Genomic DNA, 24,463 nt, shown 5'->3' with positions numbered 1-24,463 from the left:
CAGTTCTGAAGGCAAAAGGGGGTCCAACCCGTTACTAGCATGGTGTACCTAATAAAGTGGCCGGTGAGTGTATAAGAGAAGTATGCATATAGGTTTTCCAAGGTGGGAAATGGAAAACAATGCCACTTGCAACATCCCCCACCGGGGCCTAGCCTTTTCTTAGGGCCTGGAGGCAGCCGGGGCCTAGAATACCGGTGTGGCTGGCGGTTGCGCTAGTGTCACGGTGCTTGGTATGGGGACCGGAGGGCTGTCCTACAGCCTGGCAGGTCTCCAGCAGGTGGTGTGTGCAAGAAATATGGAGGGAGAGGCTGAAGTACTGGTTCTCCCTGGGGCAACCCCTTAGTGTCAACTCATTGTTCTTTATTGAACAACGGGTAGCAAGCAATGGGCCAGAACGGTCAACAGCAGATTCGGATTCTGGTACTGGAGTGGGCGTGGAGAGTGGTCCTCAGGAATAGTGCGCCAGCCCGGTAACAGATGCAGGCTGGGAGAATTGAGATGGAGCTGTATCCAAACTGTGGAAGCTGAAGCTGCAGTCTCCTGACTCCGTTCCTGGGATTGGTTCTGTGACCGCACCGAAGGTCTGTTGAACACACTCGGGCTTATTTACTAAGGGTCCGCGTATCGCATTTTTGTCAGACTTCCTGATGTTTTCGAAATTTGCACTGCTGGGACACGTATTTAGCAGGGGATTGTCCGCACGCGACCATATTTTGGTGCAGCTCCACTGGCTTACATGCGACAGAAATCTGGGGGGGGGGGGGCGGCGTCAGACGATCCGACTGATTCAGACTCAGCGCAGGATTTGACATTCATATTGTGTCGCATCCAATGCACTTACATGCACCAGGAAGAAAATGGTGAACACCGTCGGACCTCAGCGGGGAACTGACGCATGCAGGATATCGGGTGCACGATCTTAGTGAATTGCGGCACAGTGCATTATAGAGGGACAAGGCACTTCGGATAAACTCCGTCGGCTGGGTACGGAAATGTGCCCCACTGTCTCTCTGTTCACTCTGACTCCTCAGGCAGACTTTGAAGACTGTGCTTCCCCTGCACAGGGGTTTTATACTCCCCCTGGTCAGGTGGTAGCACCTCTCCAATCACACTCCAGTTTACAATACAGCCAACTCATTGGATAACATCTTACACCCATTTAACTATTGCCTTTTCAGGCACAGGCTACAGCTACAAGTTACCTAAGTTCTCCCTGCATAATCCTCTGGGTGAGATGCAGATGGATCCTGGCAGAGAGAGGGCCCTATTCGCAACTACTCCCTTGCCTACACGTTGGGAGGGGTGTTGCACCTCCTTTTGCTACCTTGAAAAGCAGCCCACAATTGTGTTGCAATTGTGTATGCACCCACATACACAGGGAAGAAGGTGAACTCCGGCGGACCTTAGCGGGGAAGGGACAGATGCAGGATATCGAGCGCACGATCTTAGTGAATTGCGTCGGACTTCATCCTCGTCGGACAATGCACCTCGGGGATCGGGACAGGACCAGGTAAGTAAATGTGCCCCCTTATTTCATACATTATAACATTGAAGTTTCCAGGAATTACCTTATTGTTGATGTCCTAAAGCAATGGCAACTAAAGAGAAGATCATGATCCACTCCTCCTATGACCTCAGATCTCAAGAGGTGATGAGTAGTGATGTCATGTCCATGGAGAGTTCTTAGAATAAGCCATCATGTACAGACCCATCCATTATATTTTATAAACGGATATTAACCATAGTGCGGGTTCTTCTTTACAGCTACGAAGACCCATAAAACAACATCCATTCTTCCAGCATATAGATTGGGATGATATGGAAGCTCCTTAGATATAACCTCTGTTCTTTCCAGGAAGAGAAAGTACATAGATATCTACAGACAAGACTTATCTACAAAATGTTAGAAACCTAACTAATATTTTCTATCCACAGTTATCTCAGACCAAAGCCTGAACTCTAGACACTTCAGGAGTAATAACGCTGGAAGCCAGAAGATGTCCAAGTCCAGGGACTCTGCAGCCTACAAACCAAGCTAGAGGACAATCCTTCATCTAGCATCTGGAAACCTGTTTTGCTTGATTTTCCAAACCCATGTAGAACCAGAACCATCTTGATGTTCATCTCTTAGGATTCCTGAAAAGTGTTTAGACTTAACGTCAGTGTTTTTTTCTGTCTCCATCTTCTTATAGAAGCACTGTTGTTTTGGTATGAATTATATGAATTATGCCTCTAGTGGAGACCTTGGGAGACATATAAGAAAAAGGGGTCTTCTACCAATCACCAGGGCAAGGTATAGACCAGGGGGATTATGGGTACTGTTCTACCTAGACTTTATTGACCATATTCTCAATAACTTTACCATAATGCTCCACAGTAACAAGAGATATTGTCTATGTAGTTATTACAGGGTTTTTCGAAAAAGGGGGCCCCAGCATCCCATTACATCAGGCAGTGGCGTAACTAGGAGAGTCTGGGCCCCACAGCAGATTTCTGCGTGGGGCCCCCTTCTCCTTAAAAAATATATATATTTGGCGCCAGTTGGCATATTCATGATTTTAATTGCAAATTCTTGCTTTGTGCAAGAATTCACAATTATGTCACTGCTTCTACACCAGAAAATTGGCATAGAAGCTGTGATAAATCTCCCCCATATAGAATTTATGTACATAATATACTTATACATAAAATATATACAAACCCTATATATACACATACATACAGTATAAACACACCATATACACACATACTGCATAAACATACACATAGCAAAGAAATCATGCATATAGTATATACACATCATACATCGTATACACACACAAATATACAGCATATACAGACACACATACAGTATATATACATCATACATCATTTACACAGATACAGACACTCATACAGTATATACACACCATATCACTTACACACACAGATACAGACACATATACATATTATACATTATTTACACACAGATACATACAGTATATACACATCATACATCATTTACACACAGTTACAGACACACATACAGTATATACATATCATTTACACACACAGATACAGACACACATACAGTATATACACATCATACATCATTTACACACACAGATACAGACACACATACAGCATATACACATCATTTACACACAGATACATACAGTATATACACAGCATACATCATTTACACACAGATACATACAGCATATACACATCATACATCATTTACACACAGATACATACAGTATATACACATCATAAATCATTTACACACAGATACAGACACACATACAGTATATACACCTCATGCATCATTTACACACACAGATACAGACACACATACAGCATATACACATCATACATCATTTACACACAGATACATACAGTATATACACAGCATACATCATTTACACACAGATACATACAGTATATACACAGCATACATCATTTACACACAGATACATACAGTATATACACATCATACATCATTTACACACAGATACAGACACACATACAGTATATACACCTCATGCATCATTTACACACACAGATACAGACACACATACAGCATATACACATCATACATCATTTACACACAGATACATACAGTATATACACAGCATACATCATTTACACACAGATACATACAGTATATACACAGCATACATCATTTACACACAGATACAGACACACATACAGCATATACACATCATACATCATTTACACACATATACATACAGTATATACACAGCATACATCATTTACACACAGATACATACAGTATATACACAGCATACATCATTTACACACACATATACAGCATATACATACACACACTTACAAATATACTTACCAGGAGATGTATCCTCTCTGCAGGCTCCTCTGATGCTAGTTTGTGCTGCTCGGGAACTCCCTCCTCCTGGAGCCTGGTCTCTCTGCTCCTCACTCCCCGGGAGCCCATAGCTCTCTGCCCGGCCTGTGTTACCTGCTGTCTCCCTGGGGCTGCTGCTTCCTCGAGGTCCCAGAGGCTCAGCAGCCCTGTACCTATACAGTACAGCAGCACTGTGTGCATACAGTACAGCAGGGCAGGGAGCAGCCTGGGCCTCGCTGCTGCTGTATGAGCACTGGCCGGGAGAACAGTACTCTAAGGAGGAGGAGAGCCGGCTGCAGGAACTCTCGGGGACTTAGAGCGTACGGACCGCCGGACCTGTGCCAATGTATGTGGCAGGGCAGGGACCATCATCCACCTCCAAAGTGAAGTTGTGAAGTCAGGAACGGGAGCACGGGCCCCTGGACCTCCCGGGCCCCGTAGCAACCGCTACGGCTGCTACGGCTGTAGTTACGCCACTGACATCAGGTGTGACAATAGTCATCGATCAGGCTTGGATTTTTGTCAACAACAATTACTCTGAATCCAAAGAAGAAAATTACTTTTCTTCTTGATTTTTTCTTTAACAGATTCTATTTAGCTGAACTAACACCAGGCCTCCAGTCCCTGCACATAACTGGACTTACGGTATCTATCAGTACATAAAGTTCTTACTATGTATATAATCGTTGACTGATATAGGAAGCTTCTTCTGGGATCATCATACATGTCACCTTCCCAGTAGTTCACTCATCCTCATGGAGAAGGCGCATCAACCACAGGTCAAAATATAAGAAGGCTCCAGACTGGGGTGGAAACTTTTGTTCATACTTTGCATCCTGTCAGATCCCATCACATCAGATATAAAGGATACAGAGAACCATAGATGTTATATATGTTATGTATATCATATACTGTGTAGACTCATCATTTAAGACATGTATTACTTTCTTATTTCACAGTAACCTGAAACCAGGACCAGTGACTTGATTGACAGCTCAGGTCATTTTAAAATTGCCAAATTTGAGTTGGCTGTCAATAAGATGGATGGATCTGCAGGAACACCAGGGTACATGGATCTGGAGGTGAGTGTACGGAGGGCAGATTATTGGAGTCTAGTGTGATTGATATAGACACATGATGATTCAGTAAGGATACAACGGGTCTCATGTATTAAGACAGACAAATTGTCCTTGTCAATGGTGATTAATTAGGTTTCCTCTTCTTGACAGATCATTGCAGGGAAGAAGTACAACGCTGCTGTGGACTGGTATCCCTTTGGTATTATCCTGCTCCAGCTAATATGAGCAAAAGCCTCTGACTGCAAAATGTCATAGTTTTCTACACCACATCTTGACACTGATAGAAGGTGACAGAGAGTGACAACCCTTCATCCTCATCCTTCATCCTCGAGGCCTTTGAGAACCCTCAATGGTCCTTGGACTGTTCAAATTTCAAGAAGATAAGGGATGAGTGGAGATGATATAACTACAGTCTACCATAAACATTCATCTTATCCTTGCTGGTAAAACTGACAAACACTGGAGATAGCTCAAACCTCTGATGGACGTTGTCAAGGCTGAACCTAGATGTCACCTTTATACCAATGGGTTGAAAACTTTCTAGAACAATAATGGATTTCAACCATCAGATAATGTTCAGGTTCCTTTCAAGACATGACAATGACACACACTTGAGCTACTCAATGGCTGAACATGGGTCATTGATCCAGGAATTCATCCCGATTGCCATATTCAGAGTAAAGAAGGAATTGTTTTCTCCTCCTAATTGTGGACAGTTGGATGTTTTCACCGTCCTCAGAATCAATAATGGGATGAAGTAAAAGATATCTGCATATTCATCCATACTCCACATATGCGGAGACCTGTGAACCGAAGAAAACAAGGAAAGTTAATCTGATGACGGATAACTGGCACGGACTTGGCAAACTACCTGGACCGGACAAACCTTGACTCCTGGGACTTTATCTGACTCCCGGATGTGACTCTTCACGTTCCTGCGAGCACCATGGCCCCCCATAAGCCCCTACATGACACTGCAATAAATATATTATAATCAGTTTTCTTGAGATTCTTTGTTTTGCATTAAACATAATAAAGAAAAATTAAAAACTCTCATCTACTAACTTATTGGTGAGGCCGTTATTGTTAGCAGTAGACTGTCTATACATATTGCTGCTTTTATTGTTTGTTTGTCAAAGGGTCAGCGGTAAATGAAATATTGGTGTTAGCTGAGGAGGCCAGCGGGGTTAGGGTGTATGATGCTGAGGAGCAGGGGCATCAGTATCTATAGGTCATCTAGGATACGTAATCAAGGGATCATAGAACTTTGATGTTACATACCGTATTTTCCGGGCCATTAGGCGCACCGGAATATAAGGCGCATCAGTCTGATGTGCCTTATATATGGAATTATTCAATATATAAGGCGCATCGGACTATGAGGCGCAGGGTGGCCGAAGGCGTGGCGGAGTTCCGGGGGCGTGGCAGAGCGGAGACGGAGCGACCGGAGAGGTGAGCGGGGAAGGGGGTCCTTTCAGGGGGAGGATGGCAGCGGACCATACTTACATGGGTCCCCGCTACCGGAGACAGCAGATCTCCTGCGGGAACTGCAGACCGTCGCGGCAGAAGTTGTTCGTGCCGCGTGGTCTGCAGTTCCCGCTGGAGATCTGCTGTCTCCGGTAGCGGGGACCTATGTAAGTAGGGTCCACTGCCCTGAGCCATACATAGGGCGCACCGGACTATAAGGCGCACTTTGGATTTCTAAGGAAATCCTAGGCTTTTATGTGCGCCTTATAGTCCGAAAAATACGGTATACATATACGATACAAACCAACCATAACTTTTTGGGTAGATAGGCTGTTGTGAGGTAAAGACTGACCACTGGTTCAGTGACTCTGCCGTTATATTTCATCTGCTCTCCTGCCTGAATGCCTCATCCAATCAGGAGTAGATCTATGGACCAATCCTGGCCTTGTTGCTGGGCAGAAAACCTCTAAGGGTGGTGGAACACGTGGCGTTTTGAACCCATTTTTGTGCCGTTTTAAGCTGTCTGTTAAAAAACGCATACGTTTTTGACCAGTTTTAATTAGGATAATTGGTAAAACCTGTCAAAAACGCATGCGTTTTCAAAAAACAGATGCGGTTTTTAACGGACAGCTTAAAACGGCCCAAAAACTGGATTAAAACGCCACGTGTGCCGCCACCCTTAGTATAAATGACAGTCTCCGGGAAATATGTTTTCCAGGGTGGGAAAAGAAAAGCCACGCCTCATTTCGCTACCCTGTAAGGCATCATCCCTTAACATCAAGCATGACTTACAAGAAGCCTAATAACATGAAGTGGGATTAAGCCAAACCAGTATATCTAACCCAGAAGGAACAGATTCCCGACTGTAGACAGCGCTGTCTCGATGTGGTTGCGTCTCTCTCTGGGCCAAATACTAATCTCAATATCCAATACTTAATCAGCACTCACATTGCTATGTCAGAGACTGACCAGAAGGCAGCAACATTCATGGGGGAGATTTAGGGTGAAGACACACATGGCGTTTTTGGGCCGTTTTTGGGCCGTTTTTACTTAGTGCGTTTTCAGATCGTTAAAAACGCATGCGTTTTTGTCCGTTTTTCATTGCGCAATTTCGGAAAAACGGACAAAAACGCATGCGTTTTTAAAAACCGGATGCGTTTTTTAACGCATGCGTTTTTAACGATCTGAAAACGCACTAAGTAAAAACGGCCCAAAAACGCCATGTGTGTCTTCACCCTTATCAGAAGTTTCTAAGGTAGAACTTTGTTTTTCCAACAGCAGCTGAGCTCTGATTGGTTTCCATGGGCAACTAGAACAGTTCTACCTCAGACACTTCTGATAAATCTCCCCATGTTCTCCCGTGGTGTCTCATTGACATAGATGACACTATTTTTGCAGGGTAATGACTGGAGGGTGAGAAATGTTTCTGAGGGAGAGATTTATCAGAAGTTTCTGAGAGCAAAATCGTTCTACTTGCTCAGGGAAACCAATCAGAGCTCAGCTTTCACTTCCCCACAGCTGTTTATAAAATGAAAGCTGAGCTCTGATTGGTTGCTAGGAGCAAATTCACCCCCAACCATCACAGAAAGGCCGCGGTCACACGTACCATAACGCGACGCTAGCGCACAGGGGGAGGTCCCCGGCCCGAACGCGCCTGTGTTTCTCTGGAAACGCATGTGCGTTCGGGCCGAACGCAAAGATGGTCCCTCCCTAGGCCACAAATCAGACACGAAACAAGACTGAAGGTGTGTTGACGCCGCAGCAAGACCATCCTGCTTTGCGGCGAGCTCTGGTGAAGACCGGGTGCCACTTAGGCCCCTTCCACACTAGCGTTTTTCACGCGCGAGTTCTGCGCGTGCTTTTGACGCGCAGAATTTGCATTGCACTCTGTCCCATTGTTTCCAATGGGTCTTTCCTCATTTGCGTTGTTTTTCACGCGCGTGCTTGCGTTTGTTCGTTTTTCCCGCCCCATTCAAGTCTATGGAGACGCATCAAAAATGCATTGCACTCGCAAGCATTGCAAGTGCAATGCGAGTGCAATGCGTTTTAAATGGATGGGTTGCTAGGTGACATGAATAATTCCCCTGCTCGAGATCGAGCATTTAATTAAAAAAACACAGTGAAGAACAGTGAAGAATAGAATAAAAACATTGAACACAGTGAACACAGTGAACACAGGATCATTTAAGTGAAAAACACAGTAAAGAACACAGTGCAGAATAGATTACAGATGTTCGGCACATCTGCTTACTTGTCGGGAGATACGCGCGGAACGGTGCGAACAAAATAGCATGTGAAGAACAATATATATGTGTGTAAAGAACACATTGCAGATGTTTCCATACATATGCTATCGCCCCAAACTCCACCCCCTGTGCGCTAGCATCGCGTTATGAACGCGGCGCTAGCGGAACGTGTGAACGCGCCCTTTGGGTGATGAACACATGGCGTTTTTGGTCCATTTTTAAGCATGCGTTTGAAACGCATACACGACAGCTGAGGATAGGTGATTTGCCTAATTACATCGCTGCTAACATTTCCGTTTACAAAACGCATTGTAAACGCAATGTTAACGCAAATCATGCGTTAACATTGCGTTTATAAACGTAAACGGTAATGTAATTAGGCAAATCACCTCTCATCAGCTGTTGTATATGCGTTTCAAACGCAATGAAAACGTGACCAAAACGCGCGTGAACGCGCCGCTAGCGGAACGTGTGAGCGCGCCCTAAGTGGGAGGGTGTTGGGACAAAATGTATTGGAAATGCATGCGTTTCAGGCAGAACCACCTCCCACTTGCGTTATGGTTGCGCTTAAAAACAAGACAAAAACGCCACGTGTGAACCCTGGAAACGCATGTGCGTTCGGTCTGAGGACCACCCCCTGAGTGCTTGTGGCGCATTATGAACGAACGCCTAGCGGAACGTGTGGCCGAGGCCTTTGGAATGCGTTTCAAATGCAATGAAAACGCAACCAGAGCGCAACGCATTACTGTTAACATTTGCGTTTACAAAAGCATTGTGAATGTTATGTAAACACATGTGTTAACAATGCATTAACAAATGTAAACAGTAATGTAATTAGGCAAATCACCTCTCCTCAGATGTTGTAATGCAAAACGCAATGAGGGTGCAGTCACACGTCCCGTTTACAAAACGCAAGTGTTAACGCATTGTTAACACCGTGGTTAACATTTTGTAAATGCAGGTGTTAACAGCTGTTTAATTAGGCAAATCTCCCTTCAGCTGTAGCAATGCGTTTTTAGGCTGCGGTCACACGTACCGCTAGGCGTCTGTCATAACGCGACGCTAGCGCACAGTGGGCGGGGCTCGGGGGGATCGCATATGCGTTTCCCGGGAAACACATGCGATTAATAACCCGATCGCATGCGTTTCTCTGGAAACGCATATGCGATCGCCCCAAACTCCGTCCCCTGTGCGCTAGCATCGCGTTATGAACGCGGCGCTAGCGGAACGCGTGAACGCGCCCCTAAAATAAGAAGTGGATCCAACCATCTACCAGATACTTCCACGTAGCAGCTCCTTCTCCAAATCAGGAGGAGACAGGTGTGACACTGATTCCAATTGCGTCCAGGTGAGTGACGCCGATATATAGTGATGGTGTGAGGGCAGAGCTTAGTGCTGTCTGGGGAAGGACACAGGTAAGAGGGAAATGGTTTATTGTTTAAAAATAAAAAAAGATTTGTATAGAAAACTGTGATGTGATCTGCACTGATCTGAAGAGCTGTTAACATGTGGTACTGCTCTATTTATAATATGTTAGGTACATTATTGGGGTGTCTCGGTGGGGGATGGTGTATGTAAGGAGGTTCATTATTTCTTTCTATAAAACCTGTTGCAGTATTCAAATATCTGGTCTTTTATAACAAAAAGTGGAGGAAAATGGTGTTTTTTTTTTTTTTTTTTCTCCCTTGTGGTAGCTATTGGGAGATCCTAGTAGACCCGATACTGCTTGCAACTATACTGTTCATTTTGTGCATATTACTGACCAGATATAGTATTTTAAAGCTAAAAACAGGGAAATCCAAGATGCAGAAAACCCGGAGCCCACATTCAGGTTTTAAGTCCAAGACGGGAAAGGAGTGTTAAAAAAAAAAAAAGGGGGGGGGGGGGGGAAATTGAGTAGCAGTCATGTGACCTAACATGTTACGGGTGATGCCACACATGGCGTTTTGAACCCATTTTTGGTCTGTTTTCAAACGCATCCGTTTTTGACCAATTTTAATTAAGATAATTGGTAAAACCTGTCAAACTGAGGCATTTTTTCAATAACATGTGTTTTTAAACAGACTGCTTAAAAACTGGTTCAAAATGACATGTGTGGCATCACCCTTAAGCCAAGGCCTTTGTCTTCTGAGCCGGGCAGCAGGTATGGGATTTGCTATTGTATACATGATGTACGCACTGTATCTGACTTGTGCAAATCTTCACAAAAAGGAATCAAACCAGCCCCAGAAAAACCAATTAACAGGCTATTGTGCACATTACAATTGTAGTGAGTGGGGAACAGCCTATTGTCCGTGAGGGGAGATTTATCAAGTGTCTGACGTAAAACTATTCTAGTTGCCCATAGAAACCAATCAGAGATCAGCTTTCATTTTAAACAGCTGTGGGGGAATGGAAACTGAGCTCTGATTGGTTGTCATGGGCAGCTAGAATAGTTGTGCTCTAAGGCCCGTTCCACACTGAACTCGCATCACATCAGCAACACATGCTACAAACCAGGAGGGAACTCAGCATGTTAGTTCAGTCCCAGTTTGCAGCGTTCGGGCCGTGCGATCCGGGCAGCATGCGTTGTGGGTGTGATGCAAGCTCATCACATCACACTCGCAAGTGTGGAACGGGTCTAAGACTTATGATAAATATCCCCCTAGTGATGGTAATTACAGCTCTTCTTGGTGAGCCGGCTCTTCCAGCTCCTGAACGACTCCCTATTACATGTATAATGGGGAGCTGCAGTCCAACCAGTCACCCCATCCCACATGACTTTTAACCTGATTGTAACGGGTTAAAGGGGGCGTGATGAGCTGGTTGGGGGCAGAGTTGACTGAGCCATCAGCTCACTGCAGGAAGCTGATTCCCAGCGTTCACAAATGAGCCGGCTTTTAGGTGAACGACATATCACTATCTCTGTCTTCTGTTTGCATATTTCCATCAGTTCTGCAGTTTCCTATAAATTTCCCGCTCAAATAGAAACCTAAAACAAAATGGAGCAATCGGACACTGATGGAAGCCATTCAAAGTCCAATGACCTCATTACAAAATTATAAATGAGATTAAACTTGTGTGTGAACTGTGCCTTTAACTAGAAGAGCTTTTTAATGTTGCCGTTGTGTAGCTCACCTTTTTGTTCTTTTTCCACTTTGTAAAGGTCGGACGCTGGGGGTAGAGATGTCTTTTGGTTGGGACAGCAGTGGTGCGAGCTTCGTCATGTCCAACTCCAATCTCACGCTGACGGAGATCATGGACATGGGATTTGTTGCTGCTGTGAGGGGGAATTCCTCTCCTTACCCATCGCTGGAGCAGCTGGACCACAGGACAAAGCTTGGTGGATCCCCGTTCTTCATCAAGCCCTCAGAGACCACATCACTGTCAAGTGGAGGAAAGTTACGATTGGGAATAGAAGACCTTGGTCCCACTATCTGCAGATCTCCACTGAATCCTGATGGACCGGTTTTTGAACAGTCTATGACATCAGAAGCTACTAACCAGTTTAATAACTCCATTGTCGGGTTTTTTTATGGCGATAAAGTCTCTACACCATATAAGGAGGAGGGATTGGAGAACTCTGATCCTCTAGTAGTAGATATTACAGTCTCGAAGCTGCAGGATCCAGAAGTGGTTCTCAATGCTGTAGGAAAACAAAATGCGGCTCCACCAATGTGGGAGATCTCTGAAATAAACTCTGCCCTGGAGGAGAACACTCCTTCTTTAGATGTCTCCATCTCTGACCTGAGGTTTCCTAATGGTTCTGGTGAATGTGAACCTCCAGTACCTGCTCCGCAAACCACTTCTGCACCTGTTGCTCAGTGGGTAGGTGTCAAACATAAAGATATAGGACGATCTTACCTTCAACCTTTCCGCTTTACGCGTCAGTTGAGTGCATCTGACATCCCGATCACCAATCTCACCCCCGCACTCTGCTCCTTCCAGATCTCTGCAGTGTCTCCTGACAAACCAGGGGACTGGCAGCTGGAGGTAACAACTGGGGTACAGGCTCCCTAAACCAATGGACACTTTCCTCACATGTAGGGTTATTTATGGGACTGAAAATGTCTTCTGTCATTGTACAACATTTTGTGGATCAATAAAGTATGTAATTTAAATATTATGCAAATACATTCTCCAGGAAACCACTTGTGGTTTTTTGTTTTTTTCCCCTCTGGCTGCTTTTTATTAAACAATATCACACCTGACCATGGTTTGTGCTGGTATTGCAGCTCAGCTACATGGGGGTGACTACAGCAACAATGTGGTCAGAAGATGGAGAGATATAGACTTTTTTTTTTTTTTTTACCTCTGGACATCCTCCAAGGGGTTGCACCACTTGATGTATCCCCTAGCCATAGGTGAGACTCTAACTGCTGTGATGGTCACTGATGCAGAGAACAGACCCTGATCTCACAAGGCTTTGGGGTGGCAGGATGAGAAGGCTCTCCCATAGACTCTAGGGGAGATTTAATTTCTTTTCCAGACTTTTTGGCAGCCAAAAAAAATCACTTTTTTTTTTTCTTGCCAAAAAATTTCCACGGGGCATTTAATGCCACCTAAGGGTGATGCCACACATGGTGTTTTTAGTCATCTTAATAGATAAATGGGTTGTAAGCAGCCAAACGCATGGTCAATGGATGTTTAAAACCGGACCAAAAAACGCCATGTGTGGCATCACCCTTAGTCATAAGAGCACTTTGCCCCTTTAATTCTGTGAATTTCATGTACAAATCTCTCCATTCTATAGTTTAACTGAGAAATATAGAAGAGATCTGTTCATCCATGTCAGGTTTTTTTTTCTTGCAACTGAATGCAAGATAACTGGCTATATCAGTAGCTGCATTGTGCAAGCAACTATCAGTCTAGTGTCCTTCTAAATCCCCCCCATAGTAAAGCCAGCAGACAACTTCTTATTGTTTCCAAGCAATCTATCACATAAAGTTTTTACATTCACAAAAAAGCAGCTACCTGTTGCAGGAGGGGTTATGGTCGCCATTTTCATATTTTCACTAGTCTATAAGGGAGACTATATAGATCGGTGTAGTTTGACACTATGTAAAGGAGACAAAATTTTATCCACCAGTAAAGCCCTGCATCTTTCTGAGGGTGCAGTTACTTTGCATCTAACGCATGCGTTTCAAAATGCATTGCACGATTTGGAGAGAGATCTGCCTAATTAAACAGATGTTAAGTTGCATTTTGTAAATGTACATGTTAATGGATGTTTTTTCACTTTTTTTTTTTGTAACAGCACAAGAAAATGCATACAGAGCATACTCTCTAAGCAGACACTCCATGATTCTTCTGCTATGACATGCTGTGTGCTGACAATGTGCTAAGATTATCAGGGTACAGGGTTTATCTACACTTTCTGAACATTGTACTGGTATCTGATACACAGAGATGCAAAAGATCTGAGATGAGATCCATTAGATGGCCATTACACACAATGTCAGCTCTGCTACGTCTCTGCTATTCCACAACACACTAGATGTGCTGTGCCTCCCCAGATAAAGAACTTATCTGTCTTTAGCTTCCCCCATGCTGCCGCTGGCAGGAATTCAGTGTCTGTCTGTACCAGTGAGTTAGCTCTGTCCTGGAGTGCAGGGAGCAGACTCCATTGCCATCACACAGAAATCCAAGATGGCTTCCCCTGACCGTAAGTCGGAAGTTACAGGGTTGTGTCTAGGGGCAACTGAAATTGTGTACACCAGGTCTGATAGAGACAGGTTGGATTTATATCTGTGAAATGCTGTATTTTTGTTAATAACAGTGATTTAGGGAATGTCATTTTGTTATGCTGAGTACATTTTAAGAAACTTATCTTCTTGGGAATAGCCTTTTTAAGGGGGCTGCCTTTCAAGTTTGCAAAAGCAGGCATGGTTTTCAATTTCCCAACTTAGAAAATGTATTTGCATATTTCCCAGAATCCCCTGGTGGAGCATCATTGGCTGTAAGTCTCCACCTGCCTAGAAGGCGGCCTTAATTGGCAAACTCATAGGCCGGCGCCACACAGGGCGCTTTGTCTGCGCTTGCAAACGCAGACAAAGTCGCGCCCACCGGGGCGGGCCTCGGCCCGATCGCATCGGCGTTTCTATGGAAACGCCTGCGATCGGGAACGGGCCGCCGGTGGGCGCGACTTTGTCTGCGTTTGCAAGCGCAGACAAAGCGCCCTGTGTGGTGCCGGCCATATCCGCACATTGTATATCTAATTTATTTCTTTTTCACAGACTTTACTTCACGCCAGCTAGATTATTTCGGATGAGATGTAAAAGTGATGATCATTGTCCTAGATGTAACACGTCTAATGCAGACTTGGGGTACAATCACATGTGGTGTTAACGCATGTGTTTTGGAAGGCATCACAGCAGCTGAGAAGAGATTTTCCTGAATACATTACTGTTAACATTGTGTTTACAAAACTCATGCATTTGTTTACGCCATGTTGACTCATGTGTTTTGTAAATGCAATGTTGACAGCCATGTAATCAGGAAAATCTCTTCTCAGCTGTTGTGATGTATTTCAAAACACATCATGCATTATGGCCACTTGTAAGCGCAACCTCAATGCATTCAATGTGGAATTGTTCCAAGCTACGTTGTCATTGGCAGGAGGTCATCATCTTGATTGATAAGACTTATTCTACCACTGTTGTACATAATCCTCTAGTCCAGTGGTGGCGAACCTATGGCACGCGTGCCAGAGAGGGCACGCAGAGCCCTCTCTGCTGGCACGCGTAACATCTCCCCAGTCTCCTCAACGATACCTACGTGGCCCGGTTCACTCCGATGCCTGCCGGGTCCCAGCGCTCTGTTGACCGCTCGGCCCCGGCGTCCCGCTGCCTGCTCGTTCGCGCCGACGTCTGCGCAGCACCGGCTCACTGCCTGCAGAGTCCCAGCGTCTGCCTGCAGAGTCCTGATGCCTGCTTGTCCCAGTCCTGCTGCCTGCGGGGTCCCGGTGCCCGATGCCTGCTTGTCCCCGTCCCACGGGGTCCCGGCGCCTCCTGTGCTCCGACGTCACTCCATCCGACACTTGGCACGTTTCCGCGGCTGCTGCACTTAGTAAGGCCCTCTATGTTGAACAATATTTATATAGTTGGGTCTATCAGACTATAAGACACCCAATATAATAACTTAAATGAAAGAGAAAAGACGGATGTCTATGAAAGTTTTTTCAATGCAAAATAACAAGTTTATTTAATTACAGAAGACAAATGTATTTTTAAAAACATTTAAAAAGCACAATTCTGTGCTGCACATGCCCCACTATCACAAATGGTAGATAAATCTGCTAAAGATATAGTAGGTAAATGGAGATATAGGTCATTGAGGCTAAAGTAAAAATGGACATAAGTAGGAATGAAAGACCAAGATGAGCATCAAGCATATAGTCTATAGAAAGTCACAATTTACCTCAATGTCTAGATCCTCCGGCTTGGGGATAGAAGGGGCAGGAAACAGTCCCCACGCGTTCCGCCTGTCTGGGCAGGCTTCCTCAGGGGTAATGTGCAGAAAGGAAGTTCAGGGAATATATAGGGTACTCACCCCCAGAGTCTAACACTCAGCAGCTGTGTCCAGTGAGTGCCTGCGTGTGGCGTGCGTTTCAGCTGGCCGGATGTGACGCAATGCGTTCCACCCGGTCAGTAAGATGTCACTTCCGGGGTTTGCGATCCACGATATTTAGGCGCTGCTGCGACAAATTAGGCGCTGCTGCGACACAAAATCAACACATTCACACAGATACAAAGTGCATGCGCATAGGCGGTATAGCAATAAGTAGGCAAGCGCCGAAAGCATTATAAGCCCTGCAAAAACCCTAGGGCTGGAAAAAAGTGCCTAAGTGCAATAAAAAGAAAAAATAATAATAAAGAATTTTTTGTGTTTAAAAAGTACAGGATATTGAAACAGCTGCCATAAAAGGGTCAGACTCTGAGGGTGAGTAAGAAACATAGAATAGATACCATATATAAATCTTATCAACATAATGAACTTACAAATATATTAGTTAAACACAATGGGTTAGAATTGGCTAAAATAGATAAATAGTGTGCATAATGATCAATAATAATGAACAATATAGATAATATACCGTATATGCCGGCGTATAAGACGACTGGGCGTATAAGACGACCCCCAACTTCTGCCCTAAAAATATAGAATTTGGTATATACTCACTGTATAAGACTACCCCTCTCCCAAATGAAAAAAAGTCTGCTTAAAACTTTGCAAAACAAACAAGAGAGCAAGTGCCTGGTGATCATAACTGTAAGCTGCGATATTAATGAAGAGCCGACATGCTTCTGTAAGTGCCGCCTGTGACCCCCAGCTCTGTGACGCCGACCGCTGTGACAGGGCGGCTGCATTAGCATACAGTGCGGCCCCCGTATATCTGGCGTATAAGACGACCCCCCACTGTAGCCATTATTTTAAGGGGTTAAAAAGTAGTCTTATACGCCAGTATATACAGTAGTTTTCAAAGTTTTAGGACTCAAAAAGTCAGAAACGTAAGGAGTTAGAGCGCTTAGTACCACAATATTTAAAGTTTAAAATTTGAGACACTTGGCGAAGTGAGAAGTATGGACGAGAAGAGAGAAACCATATCCATGAAGATATCAGCTGATGTACTTTCTTGGGGAAGTTTGAAACCAGGGGTGGAGCCTCCAATGCGGGCAGATGATGAACAAGGTATCGAGGAAGTCGAGGATTTGAGGATCAGATGAAGTAATAAATTCATAGCGTACAGGGTCATAACCATCTAAAAAGAGTGTTCCAAGAGAAAATATAAACTTTAAATATTGTGGTACTAAGCGCTCTAACTCCTTACGTTTCTGACTTTTTGAGTCCTAAAACTTTGAAAACTATATTATCTATATTGTTCATTATTATTGATCATTATGCACACTATTTATCTATTTTAGCCAATTCTAACACATTGGGACAGATTTCTCAAGCTGTCTGAAAGTCAGAATATTTCTAGTTGCCCATGGCAACCAATCACAGCTCCCCTTTAAAATATTCAAGAGCACTGGTAAAATGAAAGCTGAGCTGTGCTTGGTTGCCATGGGCAACTAGAAATATTCTGACTTTCAGACAGCTTGATAAATCTGCCCCATTGTGTTTAACTAATATATTTGTAAGTTCATTATGTTGATAAGATTTATATATGGTATCTATTCTATGTTTCTTACTCACCCTCAGAGTCTGACCCTTTTATGGCAGCTGTTTCAATATCCTGTACTTTTTAAACACAAAAAATTCTTTATTATTATTTTTTCTTTTTATTGCACTTAGGCACTTTTTTCCAGCCCTAGGGTTTTTGCAGGGCTTATAATGCTTTCGGCGCTTGCCTACTTATTGCTATACCGCCTATGCGCATGCACTTTGTATCTGTGTGAATGTGTTGATTTTGTGTCGCAGCAGCGCCTAATTTGTCGCAGCAGCGCCTAAATATCGTGGATCGCAAACCCCGGAAGTGACATCTTACTGACCGGGTGGAACGCATTGCGTCACATCCGGCCAGCTGAAACGCACGCCACACGCAGGCACTCACTGAACACAGCTGCTGAGTGTTAGACTCTGGGGGTGAGTACCCTATATATTCCCTGAACTTCCTTTCTGCACATTACCCCTGAGGAAGCCTGCCCAGACAGGCGGAACGCGTGGGGACTGTTTCCTGCCCCTTCTATCCCCAAGCCGGAGGATCTAGACATTGAGGTAAATTGTGACTTTCTATAGACTATATGCTTGATGCTCATCTTGGTCTTTCATTCCTACTTATGTCCATTTTTACTTTAGCCTCAATGACCTATATCTCCATTTACCTACTATATTTTTAGCAGATTTATCTACCATTTGTGATAGTGGGGCATGTGCAGCACAGAATTGTGCTTTTTAAATGTTTTTAAAAATACATTTGTCTTCTGTAATTAAATAAACTTGTTATTTTGCATTGAAAAAACTTTCATAGACATCCGTCTTTTCTCTTTCATTTAAGGCCCTCTATGTGTGTCTGTCTATGCTGGTGGGAGGGGGGTGTGGAGTGTGAGTCGAGTGGAGTGTGCGCAGCGTATTACCAAAATTTTCATACTCCTCCTCGGGTAAAAATACTCCTCAAAAATGGTGACAGGAGTATTTTTACCCTTCTGGAAAAATGTTAGTGCGACCTCTGATAATGGTCTTTATGCTATTTATGTGGTTGTAATGGTGGCCTCATGATGTCACAGTGTTATTTGTCTCTTGTATAGTGGTATTGTGGCGCTATTGGACTAAACTGCTGTGTTGGCACCTTGCAATAGAAACGTCGCCTTTGGTTTGCAGTTTGGGCACTCGGTCTCTTAAAGGTTCGCCATCACTGCTCTAGTCTGTATTCTGGGATGTGATTTGGATCTTACTGGAGAGTCATAAAGCAATCTCTATATACAGGCAGTCCCCGGGTTATGTACAAGAGAGGTTCTGTACTTAAGTTGAATTTGTATGTAAGACGGAAATGTATATTTTATAATTATAACTCCAGACAAATTTTTTTTTTGTCTCTGACAATTGGATTTTAAAAATCTTGGATTGTCCTTACCAATATCCAGAGGTTCGTTTGTAACTAGGGGTTGTCTGTAAGTTAGGTGTTTTTAAGTAGGGGACTGCCTATAGTCAGTTTATGTAGCCAAAAAACCTATCGCCTTCCACTGTAAGGATGCCGAACAACCTTAGGTATCGGAATTTGTATCCTGTGTTAACCTACCAATACTTTAGATTACAAACTTATCTAAGAGAAAATCTCAACAAAACACAAATCTTTCTGGGGTCTCTCGCTAGACTGGTTATAGCCCCGCATTGTTCTCTGTAACCAATCTTGGCTATGACTCTCCAATGTCACTTTTCAACACCCAGCCTGAATGTATTGTTGGAAATGTTTATTTTATGCCGGTCTTTAATGTATAGTTTGACTTTGGGGCACATTTACTTATATGGCCGCTGGAGTTCACCAAAAGTGCATTGGCTGACGATCATGCACTTTGCCGCGATTCACTAAGATCGTGCGCCTGATATCCTGCATGTGTCGCTTCCCCGCTCAGGTCTGACAGAATTCACCATCTTTTTCGTGGTGCATGTAAGTGCTTGGGTTTGTGACACAATTTGAAAGTTAAATCCTGCGCTCAGTCTGATCGTCCGACGTCACGCCTCCCACAATTTATGTTGCACAGAAGCCAGCGCAGCTGCGCCAAAAAACATACGTGTGCTCCAAAATCCGAGCGCAGACATCTGTTAAATACCTGTGCAAGCCGTGTAATCCCCGAAAAAGGTGCAAAGTCCGATGAAAATGCAGCGCAACCCTTAGTAAATGATCACTTTTGTGTCTCCCATTTAACCCTGGAAGGAATCTCTTTCTACTTTACAATTAGGACATGTGATCTCCATGGACTTATCAACTAAGGACTGAGAACTTCTATACTCACGAGTAGGAAAAGGGTGCAGGGATAACTTTATTGTGGGGTTGTTTTTGTTGAATGCTGTGTTTTTTTTTTTTTTTTTAGCAAACGAAGAAAAAAAACCTCATTGGAGTTTTAAATAAAAATTTATTTAATAAAAAAAAAAGAAATCTAGGACTTTTAGCTCAAACTAAATGTCTAAAACATCTCTAGGCTAAAAACTTCCGCTGTGTAATGAGAGTAAACAATGCAAACTACTCTGTGTTCCTGTAGATCCGGCCACATAACGGCCCAGGCAGCACAAGGGGTCAGCGGGCACCGAGGAAAGATCATTTGCATGAGAACATTGTGTGCCTGAGGAATTTTACCACTGCTATTCCTGGCAAGTTACTACAGAACGAGTCCCAGCCCAACACTAACTCGCTGTGACAAGCATCCACATTAGCGCTGCGGTGGGCAGTGCCAGTCTTGGGGTGTATGGAGACCAACCTATGCTCGCTCGGTGCCATAGCCGTGCACAGGAGAGAGGAGGAATGAGCACTACTCATCCCTCTCCATAGAGAAGTGAGTGTCCGGCACCGTAAAGCAGCAAAACATAGGACATCTGCTCACCACATCGTGACCCGGCACCATAATAGTCAATGGGGACCGATATTTATGGCTGAATAATATAAAGCCGTTTAATCTACATACAAATAGTGTATTTACAGTGTGCTAAAACACAAGAGAATACAAAAATGTATAAAAACCGGAATAAATATGACAACGGATTTGTCTTTTTTGGGAATTCAGCTGCTGTGGAGACCCGTCTCACTAGTGTCCAGGTCATGCTCCTGCAATAAAATAAAAAAATATTAGTCGGCAGCTAGTCAACCATATTACATTTAAATTAAATATCTCCAAATAATTACCCACTCACACAGGTCACAATCATTTTTTCCCCAGGAGAGTAAAATGCTCCTTTTAGTATTTTTTGAGGAGTATTTTTAGCCAAGCACTATGGCAGCGGCTGACGCCACAAGCCCTCATTTTTTAAATATACATTTTTTTTTTTTGCTTAAAATAGTTTTCCTGGGGCACCAGTTATTAGAACATTGTATGTGTCCCCTGCTATTTTTATATATAGATCACACGTATATACAGATCTAATGGAAACATCCCATTAGATGATGTTCCAAGTGATCTGTACACACAGACATGCAGAGAGGATGCACATGGCATATTCCCTGCATATTAACCCCTCTGCTCCTGGAATCCTGAAGCCCGACGCATCCTGCCACTGGCACTGTGTGCAGGATTGTGCAATGCCTTGGGGACTGGCAGGTCCTTAACTGTAGAAGCCACAGTGCTAAGAGTCATGTGACCGGAGCATTAGCGGCCTCTACTGAATTACTGCACTACTGTCGAATAATCTTACATTGCAGCTGCCAGTTGCAGTGGCTAAAATTGATGGAGGAAGGAGAAAAGTTTCATGCGGTTTTATCCACAGAGAGCTTCTTTAAAGAAGTAAAGTTGCCTGTACAAACGTTGATGATGCTTGTCAAGGCGTTAATGCAGCCTCTGTCCATTCCGTCAATCAACTAAGACTTATATATTCTATAATCCTAAATATTCAATCTCTAATGACTTCTCCCAAGCTGCACTGGTTTTCTGGAATGCATTACACTTGACAAGCAAACTAATCCCCAAATATGCCCTAAAACCCATCTCTATAGGAAGGCCTATTACATTCTCTAACCTCATCTCACATTTACATCTAACTATAAGTTTATCCCTTCTCTTTACTTTATACCTTAAGACCTTAGTTTATGGTATTTCTCCATTGTACTCAGCATGTAAATGTGGCCTCAGTAATGCAATCATGTTTTTTATACCTGATTAAGTTTCTTGAATTCAACGACTTGGAAAAATATGTGCTGAAGGATGTGTTTGGCATTTTGTTCTTCCTTTGGTAGGCTTCCAGTTACCCCCAAGATATCGCCACACTTCCGTACATAGAACTCCAGGTCATCCTCTGTACCTGCATGGAAGGAAGAACAGCAATTATATTCACATTAACAGTTCTTTATGGCCACCACAGGCAGTAAGGTCATCAATAACATAGATCCTGCTACTACTGGTCTGACAATGTAAAGAGTTCTACCATGAGTATATCCAGTCTAATGCAGCATCAAAGCTATCACAGGCCGGTACAGAGGTACATATCCAAAAATGCTAAGCATAACAGAACAGCTCCCCGCAGTTTCAATGCTTAAATCCAGTGTTGTGACCTATGGAAAGCCCAGATCAGTCAGTCAGTTATTAGGAGCCAAAACCAGGTGCGGTCCAAGTCTTAGGGAATACAAACCTAATACATGACTACAATATACAGGCATCACCCTGTATAATACTCACATCGATTTGTGATTTGCGCAAGCCGTGATTTTTCAGAAGAGAAATTCTCATCCAAGTCAAAGAGCTCAAGTGCTGGTGCCGGAGGTTCCCGGAATGATGGAGGGAAAACCTTATGAAGGAAGGGAGAGGGGAAAACGGTTTTAGTTGCAGCTCACCGCTAGGGCTTATTCACACATATGTTATGTCCATATGATCTGCAAGATTAATTACTGACACCATCAATGCAGCTGCTGCTCCTGCTGAAAGTGAATGGGAGCCAAGGCTGTAGTTAAAGGGACACGAGACCAGACGGTGATAACCCATTGTATAGGCCATTTTTAGTTATTCCTTGCCAATCCCTTTAAAGCTACTGTTTATACCAGTGCATAGTGATAAAGCTGTTGTACTATAACCTAAGGCTTGGAAAATCAAGTGACAGGTTCCTCATAGTAAGAATGTAAGATGACTATATGGATTACTTACAGCCGGCTGGAGAGCAGGGAGCGGAGCCTCAAACTGTGGCTGGATGAGCTGCAGCGTCTCGTGCTTCACATTCAGCTCCTTATAGGCTCTGCAAAGAAGGGATAGTGACGCACATCAGAAACCAATGTCTGACAGGGGCTAAGGGACACAAGTATAACGGCACATGGAGCCTGACACATACTTGATGACTCTGGATAGAGAAGAAGTATCCAGCTGATAAATGCTCATGTCAAACAGAGTGGTGAAATCCCGGGGATTTTCATCTCCTTCCTGCAGGCACACCCGCAGCTGCTGGGATAACTTGCTGGTGTCTGGGATCATGGTGTAATCTGAAATCTGGAAGGATGTGGAGGTTCGAAGCAGGATGAGAACAAGATACAGACTTGTAATGCCTAATGTCTTACTGAGGAGCCAAGTAACAATAAGAAAGACTTATGAAAACACATAGGGCCAGATTTATTAAAAGTTAGTGCAGTTTGCCTCTCCATTGTGCAGTGTGCGGTAGATTATTGAATACTGGCTCACGGGCTTCAATTATCTGGTGCACTGCTCGGGATATGTGCACCCTCCTTTTTAAGCCACCTTTAACATACCGTATATACACTCACCGGCCACTTTATTAGGTACACCTGTCCAACTGCTCGTTAACATTTAATTTCTAATCAGCCAATCACATGGCGGCAACTCAGTGCATTTAGGCATGTAGACATGGTCAAGACAATCTCCTGCAGTTCAAACCGAGCATCAGTATGGGGAAGAAAGGTGATTTGATGCCTTTGAACGTGGCATGGTTGTTGGTGCCAGAAGGGCTGGTCTGAGTATTTCAGAAACTGCTGATCTACTGGGATTTTCACGCACAATCATCTCTAGGGTTTACAGAGAATGGTCCGAAAAAGAAAAAACATCCAGTGAGTGGCAGTTCTGTGGGCGGAAATGCCTTGTTCATGCCAGAGGTCAGAGGAGAATGGGCAGACTGGTTTGAGCTGATAGGAAGGCAACAGTGACTCAAATCGTTACCCGTTACAACCAAGGTAGGCAGAAGAGCATCTCTGAACGCACAGTACGTCGAACTTTGAGGCAGATGGGCTACAGCAGCAGAAAACCACACCAGGTGCCACTACTTTCAGCTAAGAACAGGAAACTGAAGCTACAATTTGCACAAGCTCATCAAAATTGGACAGTAGGAGATTGGAAAAACGTTGCCTGGTCTGATGAGTCTCGATTTCTGCTGCGACATCCTACTTTCAGCAGGATAATGCGCCATGTCATAAAGCTGGAATCATCTCAGACTGGTTTCTTGAACATGACAATGAGGTCACTGTACTCAAATGGCCTCCACAGTCACCAGATCTCAATCCAATAGAGCATCTTTGGGATGTGGTGGAACGGGAGATTCGCATCATGGATGTGCAGCCGACAAATCTGCGGCAACTGTGTGATGCCATCATGTCAATATGGACCAAAATCTCTGAGGAGCTTCCAGCACCTTGTTGAATCTATGCCACGAAGAATTGAGGCAGTTCTGAAGGCAAAAGGGGGTCC

General features: G+C 43.9%; 2 protein-coding genes and 2 long non-coding RNA genes across 9 annotated transcripts in view; 2 read left to right on the top strand and 2 right to left on the bottom strand.

The window, feature by feature from the left end:
• Positions 1-24,463, bottom strand: part of IFT52 (intraflagellar transport 52) — a 54,331-nt gene that overhangs the window by 17,226 nt on the left and 12,642 nt on the right. For 3 of the 4 annotated variants that reach the window (XM_072112134.1, XM_072112137.1, XM_072112138.1), the window contains 5 exons: positions 23,103-23,257; positions 22,922-23,009; positions 22,460-22,568; positions 21,940-22,085; positions 20,778-20,898 (listed from right to left, as the gene is read on the bottom strand). In XM_072112134.1, coding sequence (XP_071968235.1) covers positions 20,854-20,898; positions 21,940-22,085; positions 22,460-22,568; positions 22,922-23,009; positions 23,103-23,257 — 543 coding nt within the window. In that variant the 3' untranslated portion in view covers positions 20,778-20,853. Of the gene's footprint in view, positions 1-20,777; positions 20,899-21,939; positions 22,086-22,459; positions 22,569-22,921; positions 23,010-23,102; positions 23,258-24,463 lie in introns of those variants that run through there. The other variant, XM_072112136.1, reaches the window with a different exon arrangement.
• On the top strand, positions 788-5,947 carry LOC140066152 (uncharacterized). The gene is made up of 3 exons (XR_011848132.1): positions 788-2,293; positions 4,825-4,947; positions 5,095-5,947. It is a non-coding gene; the product is annotated as an uncharacterized lncRNA (long non-coding RNA).
• On the bottom strand, positions 4,764-7,412 carry LOC140066153 (uncharacterized). The gene is made up of 3 exons (XR_011848133.1): positions 7,360-7,412; positions 5,831-5,918; positions 4,764-5,747 (listed from the first exon to the last, which is right to left on the bottom strand). It is a non-coding gene; the product is annotated as an uncharacterized lncRNA (long non-coding RNA).
• LOC140064851 (uncharacterized) lies at positions 8,133-12,787 on the top strand. Of its 3 annotated transcripts, none has more exons than XM_072112133.1 (2): positions 8,133-8,156; positions 11,803-12,787. In XM_072112133.1, exon 2 carries the CDS (start codon positions 11,823-11,825, stop codon positions 12,654-12,656), a length of 834 nt encoding a protein of 277 aa, XP_071968234.1. In that variant the 5' UTR covers positions 8,133-8,156; positions 11,803-11,822; the 3' UTR covers positions 12,657-12,787. The 3 variants fall into 3 exon arrangements, with proteins under 3 accessions (XP_071968234.1, XP_071968233.1, XP_071968232.1); XM_072112132.1 differs by lacking the exon at positions 8,133-8,156 and adding an exon at positions 10,006-10,072; XM_072112131.1 differs by lacking the exon at positions 8,133-8,156 and adding an exon at positions 10,723-10,800.

Source organism: Engystomops pustulosus, chromosome 6, assembly GCF_040894005.1.
Source record: "Engystomops pustulosus chromosome 6, aEngPut4.maternal, whole genome shotgun sequence".
NCBI classification, from domain to species: domain Eukaryota; kingdom Metazoa; phylum Chordata; class Amphibia; order Anura; family Leptodactylidae; genus Engystomops; species Engystomops pustulosus.
The sequence above is the reverse complement of the archived record's forward strand: the minus strand, read 5'-3'. Positions and strand labels throughout refer to the sequence as shown.